Source organism: Salmo salar, chromosome 06 (genome assembly GCF_965601325.2).
Source record: "Salmo salar chromosome 06, fSalSal1, whole genome shotgun sequence".
NCBI classification, from domain to species: domain Eukaryota; kingdom Metazoa; phylum Chordata; class Actinopteri; order Salmoniformes; family Salmonidae; genus Salmo; species Salmo salar.
The window spans coordinates 48,038,994-48,066,571 of record NC_138296.1 but is presented as its reverse complement, the minus strand read 5'-3'; the positions used below and the strand labels follow the sequence as shown (position 1 = coordinate 48,066,571).

General features: G+C 42.0%; 2 protein-coding genes across 10 annotated transcripts; one reads left to right on the top strand and one right to left on the bottom strand.

Annotated features, from left to right (window-relative positions):
- Positions 1 to 1,460: 1,460 nt before the first annotated feature.
- On the bottom strand, positions 1,461 to 13,519 carry LOC106607483 (coatomer subunit zeta-1). 9 transcript variants are annotated; one of them, XR_001329205.3, is made up of 11 exons: positions 12,877 to 13,000; positions 11,256 to 11,324; positions 11,016 to 11,100; positions 10,163 to 10,257; positions 6,812 to 6,867; positions 5,799 to 5,876; positions 5,442 to 5,493; positions 5,002 to 5,126; positions 4,417 to 4,455; positions 3,546 to 3,578; positions 1,461 to 2,291 (listed from the first exon to the last, which is right to left on the bottom strand). XR_001329205.3 is itself a non-coding variant. In XM_014204475.3 (11 exons), the coding sequence occupies exons 2-11, from the start codon at positions 12,934 to 12,936 to the stop codon at positions 2,244 to 2,246; spliced, it is 615 nt and encodes a 204-aa protein (XP_014059950.1). In that variant the 5' UTR covers positions 12,937 to 13,072; positions 13,316 to 13,519; the 3' UTR covers positions 1,461 to 2,243. The 9 variants fall into 9 exon arrangements, 4 of the variants coding, with proteins under 4 accessions (XP_014059950.1, XP_014059951.1, XP_014059952.1 ...); XM_014204475.3 differs by lacking the exon at positions 5,002 to 5,126 and adding an exon at positions 13,316 to 13,519 and having other exon boundaries at positions 12,877 to 13,072; XR_006770247.2 differs by lacking the exon at positions 3,546 to 3,578.
- On the top strand, positions 13,475 to 27,477 carry LOC106607482 (endoplasmic reticulum membrane sensor NFE2L1). The gene is made up of 6 exons (XM_014204474.3): positions 13,475 to 13,749; positions 15,284 to 16,051; positions 21,090 to 21,257; positions 23,667 to 23,756; positions 23,856 to 24,011; positions 24,151 to 27,477. The coding sequence occupies exons 2-6, from the start codon at positions 15,533 to 15,535 to the stop codon at positions 25,489 to 25,491; spliced, it is 2,274 nt and encodes a 757-aa protein (XP_014059949.1). The 5' UTR covers positions 13,475 to 13,749; positions 15,284 to 15,532; the 3' UTR covers positions 25,492 to 27,477.
- The last annotated feature ends 101 nt before the right edge of the window (positions 27,478 to 27,578 follow it).

The following is a 27,578-nucleotide window of genomic DNA, read 5'->3' as shown; positions in this document are numbered from 1 at the left end:
TATTGGACTATAAAAGGTTCTGAAATAACCTAGGCCTATATGGTTTTTCAATTATTATTAGCCTATGTTTATGGAAATTGTAACAAGCCTAATGGTAATGAACAAAACGTGATAGGCTATAAGTATAAGCCTACCTTACTACAAGGCACTAGTACTAGGCGATCCACGACGAGATGGAAATATTCTGGTAATATTCCCAACTATTTGATTGGGTTTGGTTATGAGATTAAATGTCATGGTAGATTGTCAATCCCAATATTGTGTGAATGATATCCCTATCAGTGACTTTTCAGTGGGGAGAGAGGAAATTACTCCACATGAAATGCTGCAAGGCGGTGATACGCCACTAGATGGGAGCAATGCCAAGGTTGGGGAAACGAATCCTTGGTGGGCAGTGTACGCAGACAGGTTTTATCATCAGGCCGATTATAATTATGAGCTGGCAATTGCATGCGTTCAATAAAGATTCATTCGTTTTTGTTGTCGTTAAAACTAATGAATGGACCACTGTAGCCTAACAGAATTTATAGCTTACAGACCCTGTGAAGTGAACATGTTGCATTTGTCTTCACTATTACACATTTATATTCATATAGATACATTATAAAACGCCAGACTGACAAGCGTTTTGAAGCGTATGTAGCCTATAATACCATTTTTTATTTATAATGCAATTGTGCATATTATTTTCAAACGAAAATAGGCTAAACACGAATGGCAGTAAAATTGCATTTAGAGGGTTAATTCGATTTTTAGATGTGTAGGCTAAATAAATATAATCCGTTTCCTTTTCCTCCATCCTTATATGAAAGTTGCAGGTGCTCCTTGTACATTTGGACCAAGTGTTCATTTTAAGAGACCTATATGCCCTCTTGCCATCAAATTCGTTAAACATTATCATTTCAGAATCGAAATAATTCTTAAACCTATAATAATAATGTTTTCCAATTATATAATAGCGAACTAGTTCTACAAATTCTTAAATCTAAAGCATCGCAATGTAAAATAGGCCTACAAGCAGCTTTGTATGCTATTCAATGTCTTTACATATACTATAACATTCACATCTTCATTGTCTATGCTGAATTTCCCTAATTACAACCTACATTGAACAATTAAAACGATATTTAACACAGAATGATATGGAATACAGAAAGCTCCACCCTGCACCAGACACATCCAATCACATTTTGAGATTTAACATCTGAAACGCTTCATTGGCTCTTGATATGAAGGCGGGGATGTTGACGTCAGACACTGACGTCCAATCAAAACAGACACCACATCCCATGTCTCATGAATATTAACAACTAAGATTACCATTCAAAATATTCATTTCAAAAGACACTGGGCTACAGCCTTCACTGCTCACAGGAAGCCTTTTCGAGGAAACAAGAAAAAACATTGTGTCAAATTAGATATGATAAATATGGAACAAGAGACATTTTGACAACACAAAATACAAAAAAATATTGTTTAATTAGCTTGACAACAGGCAGACTCAAATTAGAAAACAGATGGCAATATAAATCAACAAAACGAACAATTATTAGCCTATCTTCCTATTTGGCGTTAAAATGAGGAAATATTCAAATAGTTTATTTGTCCATCACAGGCTAGTAACAAAATATATTTTATTCTTATGGTCTTAATGGTGTTCTCAGTGCTTTAGAAAAAAACATACGCCTACCTAGCTATGCCAACTTCGTTTTATTATCAACACAATCATTCTAAAATGAACATGGGGTAACCTGACTTTCAACTAGAAACTGAACTACTGTAACAATACACAGGCTATTGCCTTTTTTCTGTTAAACCTACAAAGCTTTAAAATGTAGTATAACACTGTAACATAACTCCCTAATCATTGAAGCCTAAGCAACAGTTTCCCTAGTTGTGTAGGCCTGCGCATATTAAAACAAAATTCTGTTCTCTTGGTTTGGTTAAAACATTCTTTACAGAGTATTTTGTGTGGGTTAAGGGAAATAAACAAAATCATATGCTATAATCTAGCATAATTCTTCAGATTTTTATTGCAAATCAAATAAATTAAAACAGATTATTTCCAATATAATAAATACAAATGTCATCTTGCCGTAATAGGAAAAACGCTGTATTTGCCACTAATTACTAGAAATATAGCCTATTTAAGCATAAACGTTAAATACACCCCTTAATATTTACACATAAATTCGTAGTGTCCATTACTGTAAGACATTTGACCTTCGGACAGGCAGTGTAGATCATTTGAGTATTGACCACTTTATTTGTTCTTTGGCAGACTGCATTATCTGGAGAGAAAAAAAACAGAAAACACCTTTTCAGATTGAGTGTGGAGAAACAACGTTATCACAGACCAATAATAGTAGCCTATTATAGTATACTGTAGTAGTTAGTGTTATATTTATTGATAATTGTGACACAAGTCAACCAATAGGTGTCACTATTGTATTCATGTGAATTTGAATGGAACTCCTCACACGTTCATATTTTACATGAAATATGAGCTCCATAAACTTCGTAAGTGTAACATCAAACTTGTGTATTTCGTGTAGTAGACACACAAAAAAGTGAGTCAGCTTCTCTGAGCAGACTTAAATGCATTTTCACCTAGCTTAGAAACACAATTAAATTCTATTTAAGATCCGTAACGACCTGATCGGTAACGGCCTCGGTGATTTATAATCGTCACTCTCCCTGCTAAAATGAAATTCCACAAGAAAAACAGATTTTTGGGGGGCTGTTGAAACAGAGATGCATAGCATAAAACTATGCACCAGGGGGCGCAAGGAACCCAGGTAAAATTATGAACTTGTGTCTAGTGTTTAGTGTCTACGTCTAGTAGTTTACTGTTAAGTTCAGTGTTTTAGGTTTATTGTCAAGGTCCAATTTTTTTTTTTTATAGGCACCATGACAATTTCATGTCTCAGAGGCTTTTCAAGGTATTGTCATTTAAAGTTTGGTTCCAACTTGGGAGAGAAACTGTCACAAGGCAAATAGTTAATTAATCGCTTTGGATATGAACCCTTCCTTGCAAGCAGGGTCTGACTCAGGAGTACAGGGCAGTCTGAAAGTCACACATAGAGATGACCAGTATAGAACAGTCATGATGTGTCCATTCTATATACTTCATATCTATCTATCTATCTATCTATCTATCTATCTATCTATCTATCTATCTATCTATCTATCTATCTATCTATCTATCTATCTATCTATCTATCTATCTATCTATCTATCTATCTATCTATCTATCAGGGCCGGCAGCATTGGGCCAGTAACTAAAAGGTTGCTGGATCGAATCCCCGAGCTGACAAGGTAAAAATCTGTCATTCTGCCCCTGAACAAGGCAGTTAACCCACTGTTCCTAGGCCGTCATTGTAAATAAGAATTTGTTCTTAACCGACTTGCCCTAGTCAAATAAACGTTACATTTAAAAATATATATTATTATATCTGCAACATTCTGGACATTCTGGTCTTCTGAACAAGCCCCAGGAGACTCAAAATGTTCCACGTCGGAGGGTGAGGAGTGAGAGGACTTACATTGGAGGTCATAGCCAATTTGTCCGTAATGTGCTGTGAGGGTTAAACCAAAGGGTTAGGAGAAGAAGGAAAGAGGAAGTAACAGGCAGAACATTGCATGAAGGTAAGAGCAATTCAGCAGCCATGCTGATCATGCAATGTGAGCCATTCCATCATTGACTATGCAGGTGTGAGCATGGCATCAAATTCAGATGCAGGTTAGTACACGCTGGCAAAGCTGGCAATTCTCCTAAATGATATTGAAAGCATTCTGTATGAATGCAGTGTGTTTGGCATTCATAAAGAATACATGATTCAAATGGATGAATCTATGACTGAATGCAGTGACTTTAGTCAAACGTAAAACCTATTGTAGTATTGATGGCATGTCATATAACTGTACCCTATCATTTAAATCAACCAGGTATTATGAGTAGTAATATTTGATCATTTTAAAATTGAACAACACTGGGAGACAATTATCCATATATTGTTTACTGTGGCTTTATTCTACAGAGCATTTAGTATAGAAATTACGAAAATTGGTAACTGGAAAGATAAGAATCAGGGTTGGGGCCAATTACATTTAAATTCCAGTCAATTCAGAAAGTAAACCAAATTCCATTTCAAAGCATTGAAGATAATTGGAATTTGAATTTTGGTGTACTTCCTGAATTGACTAGAATTCAAACGGGACTGACCCCAACCCTGATAAGAATCATGTTATAGTTTATATGCAATTAATGTACTGTATATGACAGTAGAACAGAAGGTTATGTCATCAGGTGTGAGCTGAAATTAAACGGCTAAAGTTCTATCAATAGAAAAGATGATCATACTATACATGCAGGGTGACATTGCTTTGTGTGTGGGTGCGCGTGTATGACCTCACCTGAGCCACGCTCTGCTCTGACAGTGGGTTCTCATCCGCCTGGAATAGATACAGTAAAAGAGGGGACATGACGTCATAGCAATCAAGCACACACACCATTAGGGGCTGTGTGTGTACAGAGTCAAACGCATAAAGCAAGCAACAACTGTTTAAGATAACATAATGCCCTTAAAACAGCAATTTGATGCCTTGCATTGCGAATGTAAATTCACTCGGACACTGGTAAATATGTCAGTGACCACCACAATCCAATCAAAATGGCTGCTTCACACAAGGCATGCATTGTGCAAGGGAGTACAACAAAGGGCCCTGCTGCTCTTAGTGTACCAACACCTATGGTATTTCCTACAACCCCATACGGACTCCTTGAAACACTCTGGGCAACCTCAGGCTAACCACTGACAAACCACAGCAAGACAGACTTAGTGGACAGTTGTTCCAACGTTGTGAGGTGGTTATCTGGAGGTTATCAGAACCTAAAGTGATATGCTCTCTCACCACGCAGTTACCTGCACTGGATATCCCTCACCCTCTAGCCCTCACCCGCTATCCCTCACCCGCTATCCCTCACCCGCTATCCCTCACCCGTCATCTCTGGTTGTAGGGGCAGTCTGTTGCTATGCACACTGGCTTCTGTCCGTCTGTCCATCAATGTTACCAACGATGTAATCAAAGAGGTCGAAGCCGTAGGCTTGCTCTGAACCATCCAGCTGACAATGTGAGGGTGGGGTCGGGGGAGAGAGGACACATGAAAGAGGAAGATAGACTTGGGTGCTGAGGGGATGGTGGGGGGGGGCTGAAGACTGGCATTTGGTGTTGTGACATCAAATAAGTTCATTAAATTTTCCTCAAACATACAGGTTATCAGATTCAACAACAATCCACTAGACACAATCCCTACATCTGTCGGTCTGAAAAGAATCACCATTTCCTATAGTCATCTGTGTCTTCAAGTATTGTCCCCATATCAGAATCCATGTATTAATCCATACAGTAGAGACAGTCAGTGACTGTAGCCGTCTTACCCTGTAATTGACCTTCTGGATGACCTGCTGGGGGTCGCTTTCCAAGATCACCCTGGTAACACAACGGTAAGGTCAGTCATGAAGAGAACACAAGATAGTGTACCAGTAACTCCCATCTCCATCCCTTGAATGATACCTCAAATCAAAGTTTATTGGTCGCATACACAATTTAGCAGACGTTATAGCGGGTGCAGTGTTACTCTAGCGCCTAACAATGTAGTAAAATGTCAAACAAGGACACAAATAACCCGTTTTTTTTTTTTCTTTCAAAACAAGAAATCAAGAAATGTCGGAACGAATCCAATTATCAACCCAAACAGCAATGTAACAGTAATCCAAATGCAATCTATACGTTACCCCCCGTCAATAATTTCATCCACTACCAAGAAGACTCCGTCCATGTTGTCCAATAGACACCTTCTCTCCACATTTTTCCTGTGAGTAAGAAAACTTCATTGACCGACTTGAATTGTAGTTAGTATGTGTGAGCCAATAGGGATGAACCCTGTGATTGGGTCTCATATGATTGCCTTGTGGACCAGAAATGTAGGGCTCATAACACCTCAGGCTATTCTGTACATTTCAAACACTGACTTAAATTAACTTCCTGTAGCACCAGTTATCAAGGTTTGAAATGATACCGAACAGTTGGCATTTGAAAAAAAAAACAGGAGAAAACTGCATGAAAAGGAGTGGAGAGAGGAAGCAAATAGATTCACTCACTCCCTCTCCCTCCCTGCATTGCTACTGCATTGGTTACTATGGTAACGGCACCAGCCCCTGCCAAGCCGTTCCCCTTCGCTGAGAGGCTAAGGGTGTGTTCCTGTCATCCCATCATATATATAAACCCAAGATAAACGATCACTAACTTAGTGTGCGGCCTTCAACTGATACGGTTCCCCATATTTTGAATGCATGAAGGAAACAATTACACCAGAGCTACTCAAATCAGAAATTAACTTCTTTCTAATTTTGTTGACCTGTCCCCATATTTGGGGCGGCAGGTAGCCTAGTGGCTAGAGCAGTAACCGAAAGGTTGCTAGAACGAATCCCCGAGCTGACAAGGTAAGAATCTGTCGTTCTGTCCCTGAACAAGGCAGTTAACCCACTGTTCCTAGGTCGTCATTGTAAATAAGAATTTGTTCTTAACTGACTTGCCTAGTTAAATAAAGGTTAACATGTTTTTTTTTTTTAATTTACAAGAGATGTTCTCTAATAATTAACAAAACAATTTTGAATAATTGTTTCTTGCATTGCTGTTGACTTTGTTACATTTTTCTCCTCAATGTTTCTACAATCGTTAGCCCCTAAAGGTGACCGACATCCTCACACTTTAAAAGGGAGGTTACTTCAACATAGACAAGACTTACCTTAGGATTTGACTGAGGGACTCAAACAGACAGTTCAGTACAGCCATGAGCATGAGCTATAGGAAGAGAGAGCAGGGCAGTGGATGAGGGGAGGATGAAAGGAAAACAAGAGAATTGAGAAGTATAGATTGAAGCCAGGCGAAGTAAACAGAGAAAGGTTGTGGGAAAGGGACAGAGAGAGAGGGAGAGAGAGCGAAAAGTCAGGTGTGGTTGAATCACACTGCTTGTCGAATATAAATGCCAATTTGCCATAAAGGGACTGGTCTTTCGCTAGCAACGTACATAGCAACAAGAAGTGCTGAAGAAAATCTAATTATCAGTCATTTATTCTCATGGGCATTTGCAATATATAGGGTCTCCAATGATGACGTCATGCCGACAAATGACCAGTGGCGTGTATTCATGGATGCCAAAGGAAGCCAGCCCCCCCTCTCAATTAGATTTTTTTTTTATTTTTTTTTTACATACAATAATTTATCTTTCGTCTCTCTGTGTTTCATAATTTTCCTTCAATTTGCAAAAGAGGCTGAATGTATCTCAGCGGAGAAGGCATCCGAGCGAGCAAAACAGCGCCCCTCTGTTCCTCTACGTGTAGGCCATCTATCTGATACTGTCTGGTCCAAACGAGTATGACATTGTTGCCGCCCGTAGCACTGAATGCAAGTGAAGCCAACGAGCATTTGGCCTCCCTCGATTAAAAAAAGTATACAAAATTTGCCAATCAGCGTTGAGCTAAACTGAGCGAGCTCAACTGTGAATGATCCTGGCGCACCAACAAAAAAAAAGTGTCAAAGGAAGCCAGTTTGGATTTTGGTATCACTCCTATCAAATTGCAATAAAAGCATATGTCATTGACAGAAACATCTCATTGTATTGTTGTCTTCCGGTGGTTAGCTGGCTAGCTCAAATTGGCACATTCTTAAATTAGCCATGGATGGAAATAGGGATTTGGACTTGTGGTTGTAATTTATTTTCTGTACTGGCCATGGCGATTCTGATCCAACCATTAATTTATATATTGTTGTGCTCTTGGCCTGAGAGGATGGAAGTTCAAAATACGCTACAGGTCAAAAGTTTTAGAACACCTACTCATTCAAAGGTTTTTCTTTATTTTTACTATTTTCTACATTCTAGAAAAATAGTGAAGACATCAAAACTATGAAATAACACATGGAATCATGTAGTAACCCAAAAAGTGTTCAACAAATCAAAATGTTATATTTGAGATTGTTAAAATAGCCCCCCTTTGCCTTGATGACAACTTTGCACACTCTTGGCATTCTCTCAACCAGCTTCATGAGGTAGTCACCTGGAATGCATTTCAATTAACAGGTGTGCCTTCTTAAAACTTAATTTGTGGAATGTATTTCCTTAATGCCTTTGAGCCAATCAGTTGTGTTGTGACAAGGTAGGGGGGTATACAGAAGATAGCCCTATTTGGTAAAAGACCAAGTCCATATTATGGCAAGAACAGCTCAAATAAGCAAAGAGAAACAACAGTCCATAATTACTTTAAAACATGAAGGTCAGTCAATAAGGAAAATTTCAAGAACTTCAAGTGCAGTCGCAAAAACCATTAAGCGCTATGATGAAACCGGCTCTTATGAGGACCGCCACAGGAACGGAAGACCCAGAGTTACCTCTGCTGCATAGGATAAGTTCATCAGAGCTACCAGCCTCAGAAATTGCAGCCCAAATAAATGCTTCACAGAGTTCAAGTAACAGACACATCTCAACATCAACTGTTCAGAGGAGACTGTGTGAATCTGGCCTTCATGGTCAAATTGCTGCAAAGAAATCACTACTAAAGGACACCAATAAGAAGAAGAGACTTGCTTGGGTCAAGAAACACAAGCAATGGACATTAGAACAGTGGAAATGTGTCCTTTGGTCTGGAGTACAAATTGGAGATTTTTGGTTCCAACCGCCGTTTCTTTGTGAGACGCGGTGTGGCTGAACAGATGATCTCAGCATGTGTGGTTCCCACCGTAAAGCATGGAGGAGAAGGTGTAATGGTGTGGGGGTGCTTTGCTGGTGACACTGTCTTCGATTTATTTAGAATTCAAGCCAATCTTATCCAGCATGGCTACCACAGCATTTTGCAGTGATACGCCATCCCATCTGGTTTGGGCTTAGTAGGACTATCATTTGTTTTTCAACAGGACAATGACCCAACACACCTCCAGGCTGTGTAAAGGCGATTTTACCAAGAAGGAGAGTGATGGAGTGCTGCATCAGATGACCTGGCCTCCACAATCCCCTGACCTCAACCAAATTGAGATGGTTTGGGATGAAGTAGACCGCAGAGTGAAGGAAAAGCAGCCAACAACTGCTTAGCATATGTGGGAACTCCTTTAAGACTGTCAGAAAAGCATTTGAGGTGAAGCTGGTTGAGAGAATGGCAAGAGTGTGCAAAGCTGTCATCAAGGCAAAGGGTGGCTATTTGAAAAATATCAAATATCAAATATATTTTGATTAGTTTAACACTTTTCTGGTTACTACATGATTCCATATGTGTTATTTCATAGTTTTGATGTCTTGACTATTAAATAGTCAAAATAAAGAAAAACCCTTGAATGAGTAGGTGTTCTAAATTGCTAACCTTGCCCATGAAAGGAAGTTAGGCTAGCTAGCAATCATTTTAGCCCGGTAGTCTGGGACAACAAAAAATAAAAGCGTGTACTGTATGACAGAGGGATTGACCATTTCGTCAACATGAGAGAGGAGGATGGTATTGGCGTTTCACTACAAGTAGGGTGAGTCAACATGATTTCCTACTTGCACGAATGCGTATGCACGCACGCACACACAGAAATCAGACCATGGACAGGCACAACTTATTTAGCTTACGTTGACTGGATTAAATTGTTTTTGGTATCTTTTAGTTGTCACCGTATTAGACAAATCAGAGGAGATTTGATGATGATGAAAGGTTGAAGTTGAAATGGTGCTGGAATAGTGAAAGCAGCGCTTTGTGGACTTCACGGGACAGAGGGCGCTCTCCGGTTGTGTGATAAAACAAAAAGGTGTGGTTGAATTTATTCTGCCACTGTGTCTTCTTATATCATGATCGCAAGGCATATTAATTAACAGGTTAAAGACAAAACAATGCAATTTTCACAACACATAGGTTGGCTTCCCCAGTGATTTTACCCATGCACCGCTACTACAAATTACATGTTGCTTTCTGAGATCCGAATTCTAAATTGATATGTGAGCGCTTAACTCAGACTGTGTGAGTTATGCATTGATGTCAATGGACGATTTGTGCAAAAAAAGGATCCGGGCCATAACGTATAGTCTTTGAAGCACCAGTCTAGCCTTGTACTCCCTCTGCATCACATTACCTACCTCATTCTCCTGTGCACTGCCCACCACGTAGAAGAATAGGTCGATGCTGCACTTATACACGATCGTCATCCCCTCCACAAAGGCAATCTCATCTGCTTGGGGGGAGGAGAGAAGAGAGAGAAAGAGAGATCAAGCCACCAAGTATACATTAAAGCACATCCACACCTTATTCACATTTACAGATATACCCAAGTGAGAGGTTTTATGGTTGTCTTCCAATTTAAATGTGAGTTTTGTCATATAAAAACGCTCAACTCCTGTGTGTGTGGGGAAGAAGGGATTGAGAGGAAGGAGGGATTTAGAGATAGAGAGTGGGCATCCTCCTTAGGGGCAGGTGGACCCCGGGGTCTCGGATGACTGCTGTGAATTTCATTGGAACAAAAGAGTGAGAGAGCTGTCTGTCGCTGAACTGGTTCCCTCCCCTTTTGTTCGATGTAACGTGAGCTTGGGAGGACTGAAGAACCCTGAGGAACCAATACTGTTTCTCATGTTTAGACAAACTGACCAATGAGGGTTGAGCCGCAGGCTAATGCTATACAGCTAACACTGTCTCTTGTTTTTCTATGGTGGAGGATACACAAAAGGCGTGTGAACAACAGGTCCTGACTAAATCATTATTTACACAGTTTTCTATTAACGTGAAGCCAAAGAAGACTGGTACACATATGCATTGATTTACATTATGATACTGTTGATACTGATTTCACTGACGGTGCACATCTCAACTCTCTCACCACATTGTTATAAGCTTTATTTTTGTAATCTTATTGGTTCATTAAAACTATAACATGGAATAGAATATCAGGCCTCAAGCTCAACCATCTACTTCAATAGTCTCCTGGGCAAAACTTACTGTCAGCTTTGTGTGTCTTGTTGAAAACGTTCTTTTCAAAGTTCTTCTGCTCCTTCATGGAGGGGTAGAGCTCTGTGTCGTAGTACTAAAACGCATCAAAGACAGATGCATTAGTTATGGTAAATACACCATCTACAACAGTGCTCATTTGGGGCAGATATTTGGGGAAGTTCTCACAATGTCTTGACTCCACAACAACAGCCAATGTGGGTCGCTATTGGACAACTGTTATTAGCATACCTTTGATAGAAGTCTATTGCCATCGTTATCCAGAATGAAGACCGCTTTCACCGTGTACAGCGAGGGTTCCTGAAAGACAGTATGACCAACACGTTGACTAGAATAAAGGACAATTTGCATTTCCATAGGACCTAGGCATACTGAACACGTTCCTAACCGTTATTAATAGAACAGTGATGATGAAGATGATATTGGTGATGACAATAAAATCTAGTCACGTTATTCAAAAACATGGAGGAATATGACAATATCAGAAAGAGATGTGAGTGTAGATGTCGATGGTTCCAGATCCTTCAGTACTTTCCATCCCACGGTGGCTTGGTTGAACCAGGCCAAAGTTCTGTTATGCACTGACTACCACAGACTCAGAGCCTAAGTGTATCACAGAACTTGGGCCAGGAACATCACATTCAGGACTTTAGACCTTGAATTGAGATGAATTGGAGGAAAGTGCAAACCAGTCATCCAGATGTCTGTGCCAATTAGAAACAGTCCATAAGTGGAACTAATTCCTTGAAAAGTTCAATGAGGTGCAGGTAACCAGTCCTATGGTCCTTTGTGCAACATTGTCTTATGCATTAAGCACAGTGAATATCAATATCAAGAGTGCATAACTTATGTCCACATCCTGACACTGTACTGTGCAGCCATAATGACTCTGCCTATTAACAGAAAACACTGCCAATTTACATTGAGCAATACATCAGATAAAATTATATCAGTAATTGTTTTATATATATGTATGTATATAGAGAGAGGTATTTTGAGGCCGAGGGTCAGTTACGGCAGGTTGGTTAATCAACGAAAAGTTATAGCGGCCTTGTCCAGCGCTGCTTGATTTAGTCTAAGTTTAAATTACAGTAAAAAAAAAAAAAAAAACTAACACAAACAATTTATCTTAGTGCAATGATCATCTGTCTAGAGTTTAGTTCAAAAGTGTAAAATTATTCTATGCATATTTAGTTGAAAAACCCACCTGTGGAATCAAGTTTTTGGTAAGCGTAAAATGCTGCGGAACGCAGCTCCTCCGGTTGAAACCAAATATCGTAGACGTGGCACACAATATATTCACTGTTCACCCTTCAATGCTTGGGCAGGCTGATGTCACAGTTATAATAAAAGTATAACGGATAGCCGACAACTCATGCCATTCATTTAAGTGTAAATCATAACAAAGTAGGTTATAATCTCAGATATGTGACACGGGGTAGCTTTTTAGACAGTATGCCCCTCTCTCTGGGATAATTTGGCAACTGTTCGAGTTTGTACAACAGCAATTGCTCATTGACGAGGAAAAGTGCAACACATGTTGCTGCTGGTAGTGGAATTTCAGTACGCTACACTCAAATACATTCAGATTACAACGATAGTCACGCAGAATACAATACCTCCTAATGTCTGCTATCGTACCTGAAAATATTAGATCCAGCCAGTCAGAGACCTCAAAAAAAATCACTTAGGCTGGGCATGATGCAGAAATACCGAATACAACATTTTACGCAGCAAATGGCTACAATGAACGCTATTCAAGCAATGGCCAACGAGGCCTAATCATGCATTTGCAAGGTAATACTCGTTTAGAAATATATATAAAAGCTCCATATCCCTACCGATTGCTTACCAAAGACGCGATCTCCATAGTGGTTCTCTGGTGTTGACGTGGACAGGTTTGAGCTGTCATTCTAGTAGACTTCGCAAAATCCTCTGACTCATGGGTGGGCGGATCCTCTGCTGGCCTAGAGGCTCCGCAAAACCAAGCCCCTCATTCGGCCATGTTGGCTCCCTCCAATTGGTGAATGATGTTAGGTCCTTGTTCTCTAGGAACCACAATGGCGTCAGTTTCTTATAGTGGTGTTTTTACGCGTTACTCCAAAATGAACACCGCTAAGGTTTCGATGACCACCCACTTCATATGGCCAAGTAGTGAATTATGGGACATTATGCATATACATCCTATCAGTAGTATCTTTAATCTCATGTGTATAGAATATGTCATAAATGAACTACTCTTGTTACAAGTGATAGCCTACTTTATTTAAAAAAATATATGTTATTCAAACCATGTTGCGAGGCTCGTCTGGATTAGCCAGCGTGGATGTCTTTCTGTTCTAGTTCATTCTAGCACGGCAGATGGCAGCAATGCACATTGGGATGGACTGACAGACAGACAGTAGGATATTCTACTTTGGAGCCTGCGTACGGTGTGGCTGTGTGTGTGCGTCTTCAGTTGATTTGGCAGGGTTGATATAGACTGGCGGTATAGCCTATATACGGGGTATGGTTTTTGACGCCGCGAAGTTATAGAAGAACAGAAAAGTGAAATGGTAGCCTTTACGTCATGTAGGGAGGGGACAGCAAACTGCTCCGTGAGCTGAGCAGGGTTTAAAATGCTTCCCTCTCTGATTTAGAGTCAGAATACAAAATCTTCCAAAAGGATTGGGCTTGCTGCGTTTCCACTGATGTGCCCATTTTTGACTTCTGTCTCCATAGTCCGGTAAGAGAGTCAAAACAGGAAACTAACATTATCGACACTTGTTTGTGTTATTTGGCAGTTATGTAGGCCTAATATGGGTGTTATTACTGTAAGTAAATATGTAAACAGGCTATACACATTGTATACCTTACATTGAGATGAAGTGGAGTTTATGGTACAGTTCATAAGTTTTACATGGGATATTCAGTTGCTCGACCCATTTCTATTTGCCAATAAAAGTGGAACATTTCTGAAGCATGAGGGTGAACAATTACTGTCAACGGTTTTCAGATCCTTGACGTTCATACATAATTCCAGATATTTTCAAATGAACTTCTAATGATTTCGAGGGGTCGTTCAGTGCCCTTTGATGAAGAAGCCTACAGGTTAAATTATCAACGCTCATCCTGTCAGACAGGTTCAAATTCAGTCATTTAAACCATCTTTGGTTGAACGGTCGCCTCATAAGACATGATGTTTCATGCAGGAACAACTGCAATAGACATGCCTATTAAAAACATCTAGCAGAATACCACTGGTCACCAGTTTATTTACATGGCGTAATACATTACAAACAGTTGCCTACAGTTACCGAAGTATTGCGTTGTCAAGTTATTCATTGATTGGCAGAATATGCTTGTTATTTCCCGGGTAACAGTGTGATTCACATAATGTGGTGTAACATTCACCACTGTCTGTCTAGTACCCGCCCTGGCGCTAACTACTGTACCAAACAACTTCTAGAACGAATAGAAGGAAGTACGTGGAAGTGAAGTATCTGGAGATTTATCTGGTATCTGTTGATAACAAGAACACTCCCCTGTTTGTTATCTTTAGGAATATATATTTTTAAATTCGCTTTGGGTCATACTCTTAAGTATACAATAATCATATATAGGGCACACTTAAGCCTTTTGGGGCACCGAAGCAAGATTTGGTTGGGTGGCCCCCCACCTCGCTCAAAACATTTTAGTGGCCCCCCTCTTGACAGTGGAGATACATTTATTTGTTTTTAAGTTAATTTCCCGCAACTCTACACATTTTGCCATGGAGCATAGAAAAAAAATCTGTTTTATAGCAAATTTCCTGCAATTCTACACATTTTGCCATGGGGTGGAGAGAAATTTCTGCAGTTTTAAAGCACATTCATGCAATTCTACACAGTTTGTAACGACTTAGGCATATTAATATAATTTCTGAGTGAGAATGACTAACAAAATCATTGTGGGCCCCATGGAGGTCAGGGCCCACGTGCCCAGTCAGTATTCGGCCATGATTACTACAAGTCTAGATTGCAGGCTAGACTAACTACCAATCAAAAAACATGTTATTTTTGGGTTATGGGCCCCCTAGTGGCCTTAGGCCCTAAGCGACCCTGATCTATTAGCATGGTGTTGAATTCAGCAGCCTTTTCCTCTGCTATTTCATCAATTACGTTGGATTCACTACTTTTTATTTTATGAATGGTCTTTTCAATGTGATATTCTTTTGAAATAACTAATCAATTAATTGTATTATCTAACTTTATTCTTTCATGTTGTGTTTGTCCGTATAGGATTTAACGATATTTGGAAGAGTGAAGAGGAGAGGATACATCACTTTTTTTATCTCACCATAGTGTCTATTTTAGTGTATCCAAAATAGCTTTATTTTGCCTCTTTATTACATTGACTTGAAGCTATAGATAACCCATCAACAGACAATAAGTCTTCTGAGGCTTACACTTGGCATTTTTCCACCCACCGCGTCTCCATTCCCTTTCCCTCATTTCTTGCACTCACCCTGTAAACTCTGAAGACAAGACATGGTGTGTCTGAAGAAATATTTTACAGAGGGCTTGATCCAAGTAGCCATCCTGCTTAGCCTGGTTGGCATCAGGGTAGATGTGGGCCCTTACTTTCCCCCCTCGCACGAGATGATCCTGGGCCCCACCTCGGCCCTCACCCAGACCCAGTTCCACAACCTCCACCCCAAGAGTGTAGACCTGGACGGCTTCTTCACAGCCCGGAGGCTTCTAGGCTGGGTCCGCTCCCTGGACCGCCTCCGGGTGCCCAGCTCGGAGCTAGAAACCTGGCTGGTGCGGCGTGAACCTGATGCCCTGGTGGTGGGGGCTCCTGGCCAGCCAGCCCCCCTGGAGGGAGGTGCAGGTGGGTTGGAGGTTCATGCGGGTGTCCAGGTGGGGTCGGTCATGAGGTCAAGCGTGGTGGCGGGGTCGCTGGAGTCGGATTACGGGCCAATCAGAGAGGACAATCTGGACACCATGGCGCCCCTTCTAAGAAGAAGCCATGAGGAGGAGGATAAGGATGAGGATCTCTATGAAGAGGTAAACTATGGTGAACTCTTCTACACTCTGTCAGTAAGACCAGTGGCAGCATAGAGTGGTGTTCAAGAGAATTGGCTGTGTCAGAGCTTATTCAATGTTCAAATACAATGCAGTGCCTTAAACAAATTAATACACAATAGTGAACTACATTACTGCAAATCAGTCCAAGACTCTGCCACTGGAGAAATGTGTTCAATTAGGCAACTATCAAACTGTTGATTTACGGTAGGCAAGTGATACACCGGTCATATATCACTAGGGATCAAGGGCAGGATTTACCGGAGGCTGAGATCACTATAAAAAGAGGCTTAACTGGGAGAGAAGAACACCCTTGTATGAAAACAGCCTTTCAGTAAACAGAGTGGGGATTCCCACCCTCCTCGGATTCAAGCAAGCGAAAGCTTCCTGGTTGTATTTGCTGTGTCATGCTGTTAATTTCAAACCTGCATAACTAAGAGATTGCGACGCACACGAGGCAAGATATTTACTATTTATAACTCCCTTAATATACAGCATTAGGGAATGCATCTAAGATTGCAAGTCAAGAATGAAGTGTAGGTTATTTTTCAGAATAAGTGGCTGATAACAAATCCTCAAGGCCTGCAGACTGTACGATTTTAGCCGTCTTACGCCACAATTTTGCCGTCTCAGACAAAATGTCCACGTCGTGCGCAAATTCTTAGGTCGTCAACGATTGTCAGACGTCTTGGCTTATTCATTGTGACCAACATAACTTAGCAGGCGTAAAAGACATGCCTGAAATTAGATCCCCTACATCTTGACGAGAAGGGGGGAAAAAGATGTCGGGGGGAGGTTCCCTTCTGCACTGATCTAGTAAATGTGGAGGAGTTGTTAAGATGGAGTGTAGCCTTGTTAACGTCTAAAAGAGGAAGTCTCGTCACAGGCTCTTTCCATTTCCCCTGAAAACCGGAACATCCGGTTGTTGTCGCGACAGGGTCTAGGTCTGCCGATGAAGTTCCACTATGTACGATCGTGGGCTCTGACAAAGTGTCAAGCCTTTATCGTGTAGTGTGGCTGGTGTTACGAGCCAATCCCAGTGACTGACCAATAGGAACACAGCCGGCACGGAGTACGCGCACAATAATATGATTGAAGTGTCAGATGAATATAATAGTTTGATTTAAACGTTTACATGCTTTGGAAGAAGAACGATTTCTCTAATAATCTTTCATCTTTTACATGACATCAGAAAATCAGGCTACCTAAATGGATTTTGATAAATGCACAAAAATCGCAACTCAAAATAAATGTTTTACCACAGTGACCATGTTCTTTTTGGGACGCATATTTGATTCTGACAAAGTTTGTATGTGAAAACAACTAGTAGACACATACTTTCACTTCACTCGTGCAGAAGCGTAGAAAGAGGTTTGCACTGCTGGTGCCGGCACATGTGCTGATCAAATACACCGCTGCGGTTGGCCTAGCCTACGTTGGCTGACGTAAACCTCTCAAGCCAATCGCAGAAATGTGACGACAAAACTGAAGCAAATCATACAATCTGATTTGGTTAACATCTCACAGTGTGACATGTAATAATCGTAAAAGACTGAATCCGACGTACAGGGTGGGAAGGCCTTAAAGTGACATTTTTTTCCTGTTCTAACATTTGTTTTATTATAGTAAAAAAGTTCCTAGGGATTGTATATTTGGCATGGTGTTTGGTGGGCTGCCCTCTTCAGATTTCAATAGCAGAAGTATCATGACGAGGCAAACCATTTAGGTCATTAGTAGTCAATATTTCCTCTCTGAGGACTTGCTGAACTTGAAAACACGACATAAATCACTTTAAAGACAGGAAAAACATCAACAGTCTTGTTTTATCCAGTCTATTTTTGATAAGTGTGGATATCCATCTGTATTGCAACAGTTACATTTCAGTAACTGTAAAAAATTACAATTAACCCAAGTCACAACCCCATCATTATGTTTTAGCATGTGCTCACTTTTGTTCGAGCCTGTGTTTTGGCACCCAAAACACTCATTGAGCAACAGTGTTGGGCATTGAATGACAGAATCACGGGGAGTTACTGCAGCAGCATGCCAAAAGCTTGGCTGGACATCCCCTTGTTTTTCCGACAGCTGAGGGAGAGCTGCTTGTTGACATGTTCCACTAACTGTGAGGGGCACGCTGGCCGGGCCCCGGCTACTCTGCCAGGGGAAAGTAGGCCAGAGACGGGTGTGTGACTAGAAATGTGTCCCACTTTAGCCACTGGCTGTTCAGTCTTGCCCCATACATACAGCTTTCGATGCCCATCACATCCCAGCAGATTTGGTGTAGGAATAAACTGTAAGAGTACACACATTCCATGTAGGACAATTGTATTTGTACACCAATCATATTTAGAAGTGCAATCACAATAATACTTGATTTTACTATGGAAATAAATGTATCTGAAGATACCTAAAATATTACAGTTAAAACATGTATTTATTCATTTACTCTCCATTTGTTGAATATTGCAAACACAGGGGACAGCTTTTTCTGCTCCAACCTAGACTTTGAAGGGGAATTCCCAAATCACTTTCATTTAGCACTGAGGTACAATATTAGTCACTTTGGGAGTGTAGGGAGTTTTCAGTCACTTCAGGGTCTAAACATATATCTGCTTGGCAACATGCCTGAGTATGCACCCTTCATTAGACTCATCAACACTCCATAATGAGCTTGTTTTGGATTGGGAAATGTTTTGTTTTAGTCCTCCGCTTGTCATTGTCATCTCCTGGCTTTTGGTCTTTCGGGTTATTGGACTGCGTACCCAGTCTCAGCCACGATGACTGCAGACATCCACAGACACTGGAGGCTTTAGTTTTAGCCTCCCAAATCAGCTGTCACTCTCCGGGCAGAGAAAGTGGTGGCATTTGGCCTGTCCACTGTCACAGTTGACCAAGTACGCAGTCCAGACTGGACGTGTAGCCCGGGTTGGCTATTTCTGGACAGGTTGGCATGTTTTTTTTGCATTGCTAACTGGTACTCAGTTTAAAATGTACATGCCTCATGTTTTCCCACCAACCCCCCCCCCATGGATGCAGTCCTGTTGACAAATATTTTGTTTTGGAACATAGTTAAAAATATATATTCTTGAGGCTTTTCCTACCATAGATGGTTATGCTTTCTGGGTCAACCAAGATTCCAGTAAGTGATATTGAACTGAGCATCTGAGACCAAGTTAGGTGCTGCAATCGTGATGTAACGATTCACCCATACCGATACTCTTCGTTCCTTCCAAGGATCTAAGCGTCCCTGATAACGATCTTCACCCAGACGAACTCATCAGTGAAGCAGCAACCCTACCGAGACAGCTGGGCTGCGTCATATTATGGCAGCAATATGTGGTACTGTCTGGGGAATGCCACCACATCTCCCCCTCTTATAGGTGTTGGTCTTGTTACAGGGCTAGGCTGGACATGTCTAACGTGCCAGACATCACCAGTCCTACAGTATTATGTGAGAGGAGAAAAGTCAACAACGCTTCCTCTGGGATAGTGCTCTGTGAACCCGTTGCCCTCCCCTCTCTCTGTGCATTCCTACAGAGGGGGGCCAAGGACCTCTCCTAAGGCCATGTGCTATAATTTGTCTTAACTTCCAAGACTTGTTATTCAGTTCTATTACAACTAATCTCTGCTCTATTACCTTGACTTGCTCAATGAAACACAAATGCTGCCAAGTTCATTTGACTGAGCATCTCAGGGCAGTAATATTGTGACATGTCAATATTGTGGAAGGTGGCAAACTGACAACATCAGTATTGACTCACCAGCTCTGCTGTAAACCACAGATGTTTGTCTTGGAAACTTGGACTCAGAGCTCAAATAGCACTCAGAGAGCTTTGTAGTTCTGTTACAATCAGAGCATTGGCCCTGTGACCACAGCTTGTTTGTTTTGTAACACGAGTTGGCATCATTCTAGCATACAGTTATACCTTTGATTTCGCAACGCTTGTTTACTGACTTAGGCTAGTAGTATATGACCTCTTCAGACAGGTGCATGTATATGTATAGCCCTATACCCAGAGCCCTCTACACATAGCCCCATGGACCCAATCCACTGCCCAAATCTGTCCAGAGCTGCTGCCTTTGGCCTCACACCCCCCTTACCTAACACTTCTCATGTTGTGCTTATGCTTGAGGAAAACATGCTGTGCAATCCCTTCCAGTCACATTCAAGTACACATTGTCCCAAACCCATAAGAGTGATGCCAGAGTAGCAGGACCACAGGCCTCAGGGAATGGTCAGAAGCAGGGATTGGAACCGGTTCAGGGAACAGAACAGAAAACCAGAGAAAAACATTTTGAGGAAGGGAAACAGAACCAGGAACCAAAGTGATCTCTATTCTTCAGGAACAGAACCGTTATTTTCTAACCTTGAGAACCGGTTAAAAATGTTATTTTCTGTTACCAAAATATTCCTAATGTGTAGTATATAATTTCGTTTCCAACCCCTGGTCAGACATCAAACATGTTGTCAAATACGGTTCAAGGGGTCACAAGATCAGAATGTTCCAAATCAGTCAAAGTGTCAAAGCCAAGGACAGGCCAAAGACAGTTAGTCAGTTTCACTCAGGTCGCTGTACTGTAAGGTAGAATCGAGGCATCACAAAAGGGCAACATGCCGAACTCCAGTTGTCCCTTTCAGCGGAGGGCGAGAGGATCAGCTGCAAATTTAGAACTGGTTTTCAGGACATGACTGGAGCAGTTGGTATCACTAAGTTCCAACTTAAGGAAAAGGTTAAGTCTATTCATAGCCATCTCACTGTTTGTATGCAATGTCTACTAATGTATGGGCCTTCATGGAAAAATTAAAACTATAGTAGATAAAACGCAAGGTGGCTCCGATCCCCTCTTTTTGTCCCTGGCATGTGTCCCATCTAAAAATAGTACAGCGATAACTTAAATCAAACATACAAGGATACATAGGGCATTGTATGGATGATTGAATGTCAGTTATTATGCTTAATAAGGAGGTGCAGATAACAATGCTACGCCTAACATTTCAATTATTATTGTGTGTTCACAGGATACAGATACGCTTTGGCAGGATCACTCTGATCGTGGACGCCATCAGTGGCCTGAGGAGGGAGAGGAGGAGGAGCTGGTTGGGGACACCTGGAGCGAAATCTGGAGGGATGGTGGACGCTCTTACGACCGTGCGAATAGAGAACTTGCACAGGATTTATCTGATCAGGTGGGACTCAGTCCTGAGGCTTACTTACAGTGGCAATAAAAAGTATGTGAACCCTTTGGAATTACCTGGATTTCTGCATAAATTGGTCATCAAATTTGATCTGATCTTCATCTAAGTCAGAACAATAGACAAACAGTGTACCTAAACGAATAACACACAACTAATTGTATTTTTCTTGTCTATATTGAATACATCATTTAAAACATTCACAGTGTAGGTTGGAAAAAGTATGTGAACCTCTAGGCTAATGACTTCCCTAAAAGCTAATTGGAGTCAGGAGTCAGCTAACATGGAGTCCAATCAATGAGACGAGATTGGAGATTTTGGCTAGAGCTGCCTTGCCCTATAAAAAACACTCACAAAATTTCAGTTTGCTATTGACAAGAAGCATTGCCTGATGTGAACCATGACTCGAACAAAAGAGATCTCAGAAGTCCTAAGATTAAGAATTGTTGACTTGTATAAAGCTGGAAAGGGTTACAAAAGTATCTCTAAAAGCCTTGATGTTCATCAGTCCACGGTAAGACAAATTGGTCTATAAATGGAGAAAGTTCAGCACTGTTGCTACTCTGCCTAAGAGTGGCCGTCCTGTAAAGATGACAGCAAGAGCACAGCGCAGAATGCTCAATGAGGTTAAGAAGAATCCTAGTGTCAGCTAGGACAAGAAATCTCTGGAACATGCTAACATCTCTGTTGACAAGTCTACGATACGTAAAACACTAAACTAGAATGATGCTCATGGGAGGACACCAGGGAAGAAGCCACTGCTGTCCAAAAAAAACATTGCTGCACGTCTGAAGTTTGCAAAAGTGCACCTGGATGTTCCACAGCGCTACTGGCAAAAATATTCTGTGGACAGATGAAACTGCAGTTGAGTTGTTTGGAAGGAACAAACAACACTATGTGTGGAAAAAAAAGGCACAGCACACCAATATGAAAACCTCATCACAACTGTAAAGCATGGTGGAGGGAGCATCATGGTTTGGGGCTGCTTTGCTGCCTCAGGGCCTGGACAGCTTGCTATCATCAACGGAAAAATGAATTCCCAAGTTTATCAAGACATTTTGCAGAAGAATGTTAGGCTATCTGTCCACCAATTGAAGCTCAACAGAAGTTGGGTGATGCAACAGGACAACGACCCAAAACACATAAGTAAATCAACAACAGAATGGCTTCAACAGAAGAAAATACACCTTCTGGAGTGGCCCAGTCAGAGTCCTGACCTCAACCCGATTGAGATGCTGTGGCATGACCTCAAGAGAGCAGTTCACGCCAGACATCCCAAGAATATTGCTGAACTGAAGCAGTTTTGTAAAGAGGAATGGTCCAAAATTCCTCCTGATCGTTGTGCAGGTCTGATACGCAACTACAGAAAACATTTGGTTGAGGTTATTGCTGCCAAAGGAGGGTCAACCAGTTATTAAATCCAAGGGTTCACATAATTTTTTCCCACACGGCACTGTGAATGTTTCCACGTTTTGTTAAATAAAGACATGAAAACCTATAATTGTGTGGTTGTTATTAGTTTAAGCAGACTGTGTTTGTCTATTGTTGTGACCTAGATGAAGATCAGATCAAATTTTATGACAAATTTATGCAGAAATCCAGGTATTTCCAAAGGGTTCACAAACTTTTTCTTGCCACTATAAATGTCCATATGGCATATATACCTGTACACTTGGACATCCTGGTTCAATTATGTTATAAACGCACATGCTGAAATGTTAGACATGGCAAGACCGGCATTCAAGATGGAATAGGAGCCGCTTTCCCCAAACACTGGAAACTTTCCGCCTCAACTCACAGACCGAGTGAGAGGCCCTGACAGGTGCACTTTGAGAAAGCGTAACACTCTGGTTGCTTGAAACAAAATATGGGTTTAATATCCTGGCTGTGCGTCGTGAAGCAGGATAGGGTGTTTGGGGTAGATGAGGTGGAGATAGGAAACAGTCTTCCCAAGTGTGTAAAATAAGAACATAACCCAGAAACCTTCCCTTTTATAGGGCAGTTTCTAACCCCAATCTCTTGCACTCCTATGGGTTAGAAGAGACCTGAAACCCTTGCTAATTCGCTATACCTAATTTTGGGAACAGGGGCAGCCACATATCATTACAAAGGCATTTGCACTCCTCAGTGGTGTATAGCTGGAGCATGAGATTGCTTGACCTAAGGAGAAATACAGTATAGTGAAATGAAATTGACATTCGATACCACACTACAAAATTATTCAGATAAAGCCACGCTGTTCTGTTTAGTTTACCCTCTTGCCATAACATGCTTTGTAAAAGCCTAATCATCTCCACCATCTCTCCACCATCTGTGTCAGTTCAGCTCAGAAGAAAGGAACCATTGTCACCATCCAGAACATCCAGGTAGCTCTCTGCTTACTCCTGTTCTCTTCTCCATCAGTTTGCCAGCTTGGAAGCTCAGTCCTCAATGTCCTTCCAGGAATGTCTACAACTCTTGGAAGACACCTTCCCGTTTGAAGAGGAGACAGAGGTACAGTACAGTTGTTTTATTTGATGGTACTAGGGTAAGAGATGACAATTGATAGGTTTGTTGACCATTGGATGACCATTGTGATGTTTCTGTTTTTAGCCGTCAGACCCAGTTGGCATAGATCTGAGGGAAGCCAGCGGAGAGGACCCAACCCCTGTCCGAGAGCTTCTTCTGTCCCCCCTGTCATCCCATGAGGATCCCTCTCTGGACTTGGAGCAGCAGTGGCATGATATTCTCGCCATAATGGAGCCAGAAGTAAGTCCTAAGAGGTTTCTGATTTTATCCCCTTCATAATTTATTTAAAATGTTGAAAAGTGTATAAACTTTGAAATACCCTTGCCCTGCAAGTAATTCAAAAGAAAATCTAATCTAACTTCTTGTACTATTTTGGAAGGATATGGACCTTGGCAGAGATGTAATGCAATCTGGATCTATTCAGAGTTCCAGCTTGATGGACCCCATTCACCAGGATGTCAGCCTTCAGCAGGCAATCCTGCCCAGAAGCAGCCAGGATAGTTACCCCTTCAACCCCAGCTTCGGGGGCAGTGTTCCCCTGGACGCCCCACTCCAGCTAGCCCTGCTCAGTCAGTCCTCCAGCGGACCTGACATTGACCTTAACTTGACCTTTGGCCCATCTGACCTGACAGATAGTGCCCTTCCTTTGGCACTCAATGGCACAGTTGGCAACCCCATGCCTTCCATTCAGTCAAGTCTCTTTCTGGAGGAACCAGTCCTGCCTAGACCACTCGGCTCCCTCTTGGATGATGCCTTGCTGGATGAGCTTAGCTTCCTGGACCTGGCTTTGGAGGAAGGCTTCAACCCAACACAGGCCTCCCAACTTGAGGAGGAGCTAGACTCTGACTCTGGACTTTCTCTGAACTTCAGCCACAGCCCTGCATCCCCTAGCGGCTCAGAGGCATCCTATTCCTCTTCTTCGTCCTCTTCATCGTCTGACTCTTCTGTGTTTTCTGAAGAAGGGGCTGTGGGCTACAGCTCTGACATGGAGGTTATTGTGGAGCGAGAGGAGGGTGCTGTGGGAGGCTACTCCCCAGAAGTCAGCAAGATGTGCAGCACAAGCTACCAGAAGCCTGGACGTTTCAACAACCTCCCTTGGTTGGAACAAGTGGGCCACGACCATACCTACAACCAGCCTAGGGCCACCTCTCCCAGGCAGGGAAAATCCCTCAAGCTACCAAAGTCGCGTTACAGCAAACCCTATGAGCATGACATTTCCGATAAGCTTTGGGGCCGTGATGAGCGCCGGGCTCGCACCATGAAGATCCCCTTCTCCAACGATCTCATCGTCAACCTGCCCGTGGAAGAGTTCAACGAACTTCTGACCAAGCATTGTCTCAGTGAGGCCCAGCTCAACCTGATCCGAGACATTCGCAGGCGGGGGAAAAACAAGATGGCCGCTCAGAACTGCCGCCGGCGCAAGCTTGATGTCCTGTTTGGGCTTGAAGAGGGGGTAGAAGGATTATGCCGCCACAAGGCCCGCCTGTTGAAGGAAAAGGCAGAGAACCTTCGCTCCGTCCGGGAAATGAAGCAGCGGCTCAGTGGTCTGTACCAGGAGGTTTTTTCCCGTCTGCGGGATGAGCAAGGAAGACCCTTGCCTGCCACTGACTACACCCTCCAATTTGGCAATGATGGACAGGTCCTGCTTGCTACACGGAACGGTTCAGCCAGTGAGCATAACCGCAAGCCCCACAAGAAACAGAAGGACAGAAAAAAGTAAAAAATTATTTGGGTGTGTAGTTTGGAGTTGATTGACAAGGGGATGGCTGTAAAGTTTCAAGAATTTCTCACAATAAAGAGGGAACTGAAAAGATGCAAGAGGATGTTCTTCCTAAATCGGTTTAATCTGCTCTGATAGTTTATTTGCTGGAAAGGATATGTAGCACAAATATGATCATGCAAGAATCTTGTGAGCATCATGGAAAAACAAAGGGAAAACCGGTCTCAGGAGCAAAATAACTGTTGGGAGGTCCCTGTCAGCCTTCCAAAGAAATACAGTAAATAAAACACTAAAGGTGACAAGGAAGAAGGGCTAGCCTAAGGCCTTCAGCCAAAAGACACAAGACCGGGCCCTTACCGCAATGAGGGCACATTGCCGTTCCGGTTTTCCAGTGCCTATATGTTGAGAGGTTGGGCCTAGGTTCCTTGAAGTCATCACTCACTGGACAGTTTATTAGGTATACATCTAATACAGGCTCAGACCCCCCTTTGCCTCCAGAACAACACAAACTCTTCTGGGCATGGATTCTACAAGGTGTCGGAAACCTTTGTTGCTCAATTGGTATCAAGGGACCTAACGTGTGCCAGGAAAAACATTCCCCACACCAGTACACCAACTAAAACCGCCTGTACCAGGCAGGATGGGTCCATGGATGCCAAGTTCTGACTCTGACATGAGCATGACGCAACAGGAACTGGGATTCAGCAGACTAGGCAATGTTTTTCCAGTCCTCAATTGTCCAGTGTTGGTGATGACATGCCCACTGGAGTCACTTGTTTTTAGCTAATAGGAGTGGAACCCGGTATGTTGTCTGCTGCAATAGCCCATTCGTGACAAGGATCAACAAGTTGTGCGTTCCGAGATGCCGTTCTGCACACCACTGTTGTACTGCAGCGTTATTTGTCTGTTTGTGGCCCAACTGTTAGCTTGCACGATTCATGCAATTCTCCTTTGACCCCTCTCATCAACAAGCTGTTTTTGCCCACAGGACTGCTGCTGACTGGATGTTTTTTTTAATTTGTGGCACTGTTCTCGGTAAACCCTAGACCCCGTTGTGTGTGAAAAGCTCAGGAGGGTGGACGTTTGAGATACAGGATCCGGCGAGCCTGGCACCGACGATCATGCCACGCTCAAAGTCAGTTAGGACACTCGTTGCCCATTCTAACGTTCAAACAAACAGTAACTGAATGGCTCGATGCCCGTCTGCCTGCTTTATATAGCAAGCCTCGGCCACAAGACTCACTGTCTGTAACGAGTGAGCCATTTTAATGAACGGGGTGGTGTACCTTAAATTGACCGGTGAGTGTATACCCAAGTAAAAAGGGTAAGACAGGGGAGCCTGGTTGAGAACAAAAGGGAACCAAAAAGGTTTGCTCCTGTCTAAAGCCTATCGAACACAAGTTGCCATTAACTGGCAGTGAAGGAGTTGGATAGTGCCTTTAGTAAAGCCTTAGTTACCCACACAGCTATCTGTGGTTCTCAGGGGATGTGACTGCATGACATGGTACAATGATATTCAGGAAATAGACTAGTTTAAAGTACCTGGAAATATTATCTACTCAGGCCCAGGGCCAACAATATTGTGTTAATGATACAGTTGTGGACTTTTATTTGTAACAAGTTGAAATTGAATGCCTTATCACCGGTATCATACTGGAAAACAACAACTGTTAAAGCTGCATCAAATATCACAGCATTTTCATAATGTTAAAAAGTTTTAAATGTATTAAATGCCACTACAAGTACTGTGATTGTGTCCTCACACTACTGTTATGCTTTGTCAAGCACTTTCCAAGTGTCCAATATCAGCAACAGAAAAGTATTTAACAAAAACACTGAATTAGAGGTGCTTTATTGTATTATTGGTTTGAAAAGAACAAGATTTTATTTTAGGAGGTGTTCTCACCCCATTCTGTTTCATACTTTTGAATACTTGCTGGCAACCAAGGGATGTTACATTTGGGTGAATAAAACATTTTCAACCTACATCTCTTTTTGATCCCTAATTCCTTGACGATATTTAGTGATATTACTAAGAATTCTAATACGTACTAAAGAATTACAAGTTAACGTGTTTCGACAAATTA